The 8172-nt window shown below is 35.2% G+C and overlaps 1 protein-coding gene across 2 annotated transcripts; it reads right to left on the bottom strand.

The window, feature by feature from the left end:
• Positions 1-701: 701 nt before the first annotated feature.
• On the bottom strand, positions 702-3261 carry LOC114615839 (olfactory receptor 52E8-like). 2 transcript variants are annotated; one of them, XM_028761448.1, is made up of 2 exons: positions 2355-3261; positions 702-733 (listed from the first exon to the last, which is right to left on the bottom strand). In XM_028761448.1, the coding sequence occupies exons 1-2, from the start codon at positions 3259-3261 to the stop codon at positions 702-704; spliced, it is 939 nt and encodes a 312-aa protein (XP_028617281.1). The 2 variants fall into 2 exon arrangements, with proteins under 2 accessions (XP_028617281.1, XP_028617280.1); XM_028761447.1 differs by lacking the exon at positions 702-733 and having other exon boundaries at positions 2320-3261.
• Positions 3262-8172: the final 4911 nt, after the last annotated feature.

Here is an 8172-nt window from a genome sequence, read left to right on the forward strand (position 1 = left end):
AGAAGTGGGTAGTAGGCTTGATTATTGCTGGCATCACAGCTTTAATTACATTAATTGTACCTAACACTTTTTTAAAATAAGGACAACATTTAATTTGGGCTGGCTTATATGTTCAGAGGTTCAGGCCATTATCATCAAGGCTGCTAGGTGAAGACTGGCTCCCACATGGTTAAGAGGAGGGTCTCAAAGTCCATTACCACAGTGACACATTTCTTCCAACAAGGCCATACTTAATCCAACAAGGTAACAACTCCTAGTAGTGCCACTCCCTGGGACAAGTATATTCAAATCACTACAGTGGGTGATTCAGAATTTATCATTAATGTGTTTAATCTGTTCAACATGTCACTGCCATTAAGCATTCAGTCACCATGTTTTTTTGGTCAATTTTCACTTGTGACTTTTGTACTGGGCATTCATTAAACTTTTTTGATCTATGATTTTAGAGTTTTAAATGGATTCATAAATCTTCAAGCATTATTTATTCAAGTACTTGTTTTGTCCCTTCACATTCTCCTGAAGTAACTTTAGTTTTATAGACATTGGTCCATTGAGTTCATGTTGCAGCTTTTCTGGTGTTTTGATTATTTTGATCTTTCTGTCTCTTTCTACATTTCATTTTAAATGGTCATTATTCAGGCTCAAAAATATTTTCAGGTTCACTACTATTTTCTTCCTCAATTTTCAATTTGCTGTCAATTTCAGTGATCTTTCTGGAGCAAAATCCTCATTTCTTGCTACAAAAATTGCTTAATCCTTACCCATAGATCACAGGATTAAGGAATGGTGGGAGAACCACATAAAGATTCACCAAGAAAATGTGGATATAGTGGGGTACATTGTGGCCAAAATGATGTGTCAAGAAGGAGAAAAATACTGGAGTACAAAAAGGTTAAGATAACACCTATATGAGAACCACAGGAATTGAGAACCTTGAGCCAGGCCTCCCAGGAGTGTAGCAGAACACTTCACAGAAGATTCTGACATAGGAAAGAATAATAAGAACCATATCCAGGAGTAAAAAAGCAATGTTGTTAAGACCAAACATGATGTTGACTCTGATGCTGGGACAAACTAGACAGGCAATGACCATGTGCTCACAAAAACTATGAGGGATGATATGATGCTCTAAGCACTTAAAACTGTGGGAAACAACTCTGGAAACATGAGTTCAAAAATATATAAACAGGATTTCTCTACTATGCAAAATATTATAATGCAATCTGAATTATATATGGGGTTTCATCGACCTAAATGAACAGAGGCATCTGCCCTATGAGACAGCTTGTCAGAAAGAGACAAAGGTAGGCCTATTCCAGAGTTCAAGGTCAGCCTATGACAGGGAGAATTTAGGTCCAGCCATGATGGGAGTGGTGATATCAGAGCTGAATATCATCTAGCTAGCTTATTGTCTGTTCTTACAAAAGCAGGCAGATTTCGGAATTCATTTACAAAGTTAAGAAAAATGTGCTTGCTATTTTTTCCTATGAATAAATGGGTTAGAGCGAAAATAAAAAAATGCTGAGTGGTGTAATAATCACCCACTGCTGGGATCAGTGATTGAATTACTATTTAAATAAACAACTGGACTTTGGTGAGTGGTAACTTCTGTCTAGTTATCTTCAGGAAGCTGTCTCTAGCAGAAAACAGGCTATCAGCTTATACCCACAATTTGACTTGAGTTGTTCTTTCTACTGCTCCTGAACACCACTTCTTCAAAACTACTCTCCAAACTGAGACTGGTTCTTGTCACAGGCCTATTCAAATCCAACTAAACATAATTTACACATTTAGTGAAATATCATTCAAAATTCCCATGACACTCTTCAAGAAACAGAAACCAAAACATCTGACAACTCTTATGGAAACACAGAAGACCCTTGATAGCCAGAGAAACAATGAACACACACACACACATTCTGGAAGACACCGTGTTTGTTGAGTGGCAAGTGAAATTAAAAGATTTTGACAAACTTTTTGCACTGGCTTAGCTGAAACAAGGTATCTTTGAAGAATTTTGGTTATTTAAAATAAAGATGAGATTCATTCTGTGCACAAGAGACTTCCTGATCTTTAACCTAGGAGTTTTCTTTCCTCTTTTTATTTCTCTGTACTTTAGTACTGTATCCTTATTTTCAATTGTATATATTTTTTTCATCTAGGAGAATTCCTTTTTGCCTGGATACCCATGAATACAGAAACATTGTGTGTTTAGCATAATATTCAGTAAAGTAATTTTTCTATTTAAGCCTGTTTACACATAAGTTCTCCTGTTTAGGAATGAAAAATACTGTAATACTGCAAATCAGATGCTTACAGTTAAACTTCCTTACAAAACAATAGCATCACCGCACGATCTCGAATCTGCTTTGTTCTCACCCCATAAATAAGAGGATTAAGAGCAGGTGGAATGATCACATACAAGTTAGCAAGAAGTATGTGGATATACCGTGGAATATTGTGCCCAAATCGATGAGTTAAGAAGGAGAAAAGGGCTGGAGTAAAGAAAGCCAAAATCACACACACATGAGAACCACAGGTATTAAGAGCTTTGAGTCTGGCTTCCCAGGATGGGAGTTTGAATACAGCATGAAGAATTTTCACATAGGACAGAGCAATTAAAATAACATCCAGAAGTATCATAGATATGAGTAATAATCCAAACAGTATGTTAACCTTGATGCTGATACATGCTAGTCGGGCAATGCCCATATGCTCACAATATGTGTGCGGTATTATATTGTGTTCACAGAATGAAAGCCTTAGAATGAGAAATATAAGTGGAAAAACCAAAATGAAATTTCTGAATAGTCCAAACCCAGCAATAATACAGATTATTCTGGTGGTGAGGATAGTGTTGTATCTGAGAGGGTTACAAATGGCAATATAGCGATCAAAGGCCATAGCTACAAGCATGAATGTTTCCATGCCAGTAAACAGATGTATGAAGAACATTTGAGCTATGCAGTCTCTAAAGGCAATCTTATGGAAACCAAACCAAAATATGCCTAGTGCTCTGGGAACAGTTGCCGAAGACAGGCCCAAGTCAGTTAGAGCCAACATGGCCAATAGGTAGAACATAGGCTGATGAAGGCTGTGCTCAAGATGGATTACAAAGAGAAGGATGACATTCCCTAGGACAGCAATAAGATAGACTGTTCCAAATGGCAAACCAAGCCAGAACTGCAACTCTTCCAATCCTGGGATTCCCAAGAGCAGGAAGGATGAAGGGTGAATCCATGAGCTGTTGCCTGGTGACATGCTGTCAGGAGCCTCTGATGAGCAGACTCATTTGAAGGAATCTACACAGGACTTGACAATACTTCATTAGCACCAATAATGAAGAAGAATAGAAAGGATGTCAGTAGTATTTCTTCTGATAGAGTGTAGAAATGTGTTTTCCTTCATATTTCCTCTTTCTCTTTTTACTGGTTAAATAGAGTATGAAGTTGAATATTTCTTAATAAACCCATGAATATTTAGACTCTGTTCCAGATAACCTAAATGAATTTTTTTCTTAATATAAACTAAGTCTAGTGGGGAGATGAACCTAGCCAAGTCACACCGACTTCTATATAGGCTACATTTTGAAATATATAATTATATATTGTGGGGAAGTGTTATCTGACTGATAAATGATTACAAGATCAGACTACAGATAATATTGTAGCTTTCAAAAAATATCCTTCAAATGCCACTTATTTACTAGAAGCATCAGTAAAAAATATACCGTGGCCACTTCCACTTATAATCAATGGAACTCTGTCCTTGTCCTCAACTTGCCTGTAAATAACTACAATCAGGTGACAATGCTAACCAAACAACATAGGCTATCAACCAAAGGCCCAGTTCCATGGATGAGTTACCTCTTCTTGAGTTGTTGCTTACAAACTATTGCTATCGTTTTTGCTTATCCTCTAGAACAGAAGATACTATTGCTGAAGATATCACATATTTTAGTTATATAACATGAAGAAATCTAGCCAGTACTGACCTGGAAGCTTCATCCATCCTGGATAATTCTCATAACACTGGTAAATGCTATGTATGCTACATGAGAAAAAAATAATCGACCATCAATGACGTCCAGTAACAATCAGCCTGGCAAGATAAACCCACTGGTGCAATAGTGACAGGAATGGTATGGAAGAAACCAAACAGCTTTCTCATTGGACTTATATCCTGCTCCAGAAACTAACGAGATGGCTTAGTGATTTAGAGTGCATAGTGATCTTCCAGAGGACCAAGTTAGTTCCCACCACTCACATAAGACAGCTTACTATCACCTATTACTCCAACTTCAGGGGGATGTACTCAAACCTTTAGTCTCCAGGGGCATTTACATGCACACACACACACACAAGAAAATAATTGTAATAATAATCACAATAGTAATATTTAATAATAATAATGCCCACTCTACAAAACAGAACTTATGCCTGGTGCTACTTAATTTACTAAAACCCAATGGCTAGCCAAGTGATAATACGTACAGAAGAACCTAATACTAAATGAACATAGTAACATTCTTATCTTTATATCCATAGATCGGGTTATCTCCCAACACTTAACACAGAAAAATAAAATAAATTATATATGTATATATGAAATTCTTAGTATTTTCAGAAGCATATTAATTCTTTTACCTTTTCTTGATTTGTGTTGTTTTTTATTTTGTCATCAATGGGTGAAATTTTTGTTTTGATCTTTAGAATGAAGATCATAACTTATGAGGCCATGGTTTCTCAAAATTCAATGCAACATTATTGATTTTAGATATGAAATTATTACTTTCTGAGAGACTGACTCTGGACAAATCACTAACCTTCGGACTTTAATTTATGCCTTCTATCCCTCAAAGCAATATTATGTGCTCACTTTTTAAAATAATCCATATCATATCAAGCTTGGTTCCCATGAGAGAAACAGTCAATGATATTGTTATTGTCATCATAATTATCGTGAGAATTTAACAATTGTTAAAAAAGGTGATTCCATGAAATGACTTGAAGTTTAAGATTCTAACATTTGCTACTCAAAAGGAAGACAAGAAACAGTGTAGTTCCTGAATCAATGAAATTCCCTCACATTTGCTGCCATAGGAATAACTCTACCCTTAACATAAAGGTGTTTTATAGCATCTTGATAGTTCCAGGGTTGTTCTCAAAGTTTTTTTTTTCTGTACTTCTGCTACAGTCCAAGTATTTCATTGCTCATTTTGTTTCTTGGGTTGCATTTCTCATTAAAATCAGCACCAGAAGATTTTCCCCAAATTATTCCTAAAATGATTTTATTACTTCTAATGTCCCATACAATCATAGTCAGTTTAAATTCACCTGAGGTATATTCTCTCCAATCCTACTCTCCAGGACTTTTATCATGATGACACACTTTTAAATAAGAAGGACCAAGGGTGAGTGGCTTTCTGAATATAATCTATGTTGAGTTGACCCTTAAATTAACTAAAGTAATATTAATAATAGAAAACAGAACACATTTTGATAAGCCAAGGATATCAGGATGTGGTACAACCTTGAGAGTGTAGGAAATCAAAATCAATTTCAGAAGAATGAGAAGCATGTTTGGTAAGAGGAAATAGAAAACTAAAATCTCTAAATACAGACATGTAACTGAGGGTTCTGACATAGTATGAGGAACAGAAAGAGGAACCAGCATAAGCCCCCTCTCAGTCTTTAAGCTATCCTGTGAGATTCACTCTCACAAAGCCATTTTCTGACCTCAGAACATTTACTTCTAGTATTCTCCACAGAACTCTCAGATTCTGCTACAGAATGTTCTCTGTGACTATTCAATCAGTTCAGAATCTCCATTTAATTATGCTTCATGCAGAATTGGAAAAGGGTGATTTTATTGATTGCTATCTTCATTATTACAACTGGAACATAGCTGCCACCCAAAATATATTTGTTGATTAAAGATTGAATATAGAGTAAATTCTTGATTTTAATTCTTGATTTAAAGTCCATATGTTGTAAGGATAAGAACAGAATAACGCTATGTATCTAGTGTCTGGGAATGTAGAAACAAGAAAGTAAATGAATTCTCATGAGGAGACTTGGTAGGTATATGAAGAGATGAGTCTATCAGAAGTATTCATGAAAATGGGGCTGTCAACAATCATGGTATAACACAGAGAAATTGTTGAAAGTAAACTAAAAGTTTAAGAAGCAGCTGATTATAACAATCAAAATTAGAAAGTCAAAAATAACCAATGGTCTTTATGCATAGTTCATCCATATAAAGTCAGGTGTGTTGTTCTATTGTGTAAACTGTAGCAATGGGAAAATCCTTCGAAAATCATTGAAAAGGTGACTAAACATTGCATTTTCTAAAATGTGAGACAGTGCATTCATTAATAATGTCAACTTATTTTTAACATAAGGGATTCTTTTCTCCACATTATGGTGTCAAAACAAATCAGATTGTGCAAGGAGAAAAGAGATGAAGCATGACACTTGCAAAGTCTACAAGTAGAGAATCATGCCTGCCTGAAAATTCAGGAGGCATCTGTTAGGAAAGAAACAGACCCAGAAAAGAAATAGCAAAGTACTGCTGCAAACAGCTTCATTCGGCATGTCACCTGTTGAGAACTTCTTCCCAGGAGATCTTTATTTATACTTAAAATTAATGGCAAAAACATGAGACTGTGTTAAATCCTGTGCATAAAGGCAACACTAAGTGGATTCAGCCACTTATATTTGTATATATATTTGTATATAAAAATGTTTAACATACACATGTAACAATAGTAATTAAAGAAAAATTCTGTGAACTGAGGGGAAACTGGGGATCTCTGAAGGGGTCGGAAGGAAGAGAAAAGACAGTAGAGCAAATCATGTAAATGCATTACACATGCATGATACAGAAATTCTAAAAAATAGATTTTAGAAATATAAGTAATAAAATAACAAAAACAAAATAAAAAAAAACAACTTTGAGACATGTTTAATCAAGTATTCTCCAGTGTTGGAGGAAATATTTTCTCTAAGACCAGAGTGTTGTTCCTTCATCAAAATAAATGAGCAGACGTAAACTGGAGCAGCCACTGAGGTCTCGGACTGTTAGTGTCGAAGAGAAATCTTATATCTTGATACTCAAGGCTATTTTTGTCAATTCAATGAAGATTTTCCTACCCAACCTATGCAAAAGTCAATAGAAAAGTAGCTATAAATACATCTTTGAGGGATAGAAGTTCTATTGTAGTTCAGTGGTATAGATCTTACCAAGTATGTGCAAGAATACACTTTAACAACAACAACTTAAAATGTGCATTTTTCATTATCTGGTAAATAGGCCAGGAAATGATTAATGTCATGTCAATTGCTATATTTATGGGAAGAAAATGAGCAATGCTTTTTTAAAAATCTCATATCCTTAAATTATTGCACTTTTCCTTACTTGCTATAATTATTACTATTATGATCTTGTTATTTTGGGGAGGTTGGGAGTAAGCAACAGGGTCTTTCTGTGTACCAGCCATGGCCATCCTAGAACTTGCTCTGTAGATCAGGCTGACTTTGAATTTAGAGATTTTCCTCCATCTGCCTCCCATATAATGAGATTAAAGTCATGCACCACCACTGCCTGGCCAGTATGCTGAAATAGCAGAATAATTTGGAAGAATGTAATACAAGGGCCAACACACACATATAGACACAAATCAGAATGGAAAATTCAGTGTATGCCTATCAGACATTACTTGCAAATGTTTGGGATTTGGTCGGATTGAATTACTGTGGGTTCTTCAACATGAGTTACAAAGAGATAAAGAAAAATTTATAATTTGGAAAAATTAAGAAAACCACTTCCAGTGTTAAATAATTTTCAAATCACAAATAATATAATAAGTTTCTGAAAAACTACTCTGAGAGAGAGAGAACCAAGAAGAGGGAGCAGTAACAAAGAGAGAGGGGAAGCGACAAAGAAAGAAAACAGAAGAAGAAGAAGAGAGGCAGAGGAGAAATGCAACAACACTGCAGTGAAGGCAACGAGCTTAGCTGGAAGTTTTTAAAGATTTCCATCAGTCAAAATTAGCTATATATATTGTAAAAATTCAAATAAACAAAACAATAAAATAAGAAATTTCTACTGAAATTCTACAAGTTAGAAATAAGCACATAAACATTTTATCTCCTCCAATTTAATGTTTGA

This window comes from Grammomys surdaster, unplaced genomic scaffold, assembly GCF_004785775.1.
Source record: "Grammomys surdaster isolate TR1022 unplaced genomic scaffold, NIH_TR_1.0 161251, whole genome shotgun sequence".
Classification (NCBI taxonomy): Eukaryota; Metazoa; Chordata; class Mammalia; order Rodentia; family Muridae; genus Grammomys; species Grammomys surdaster.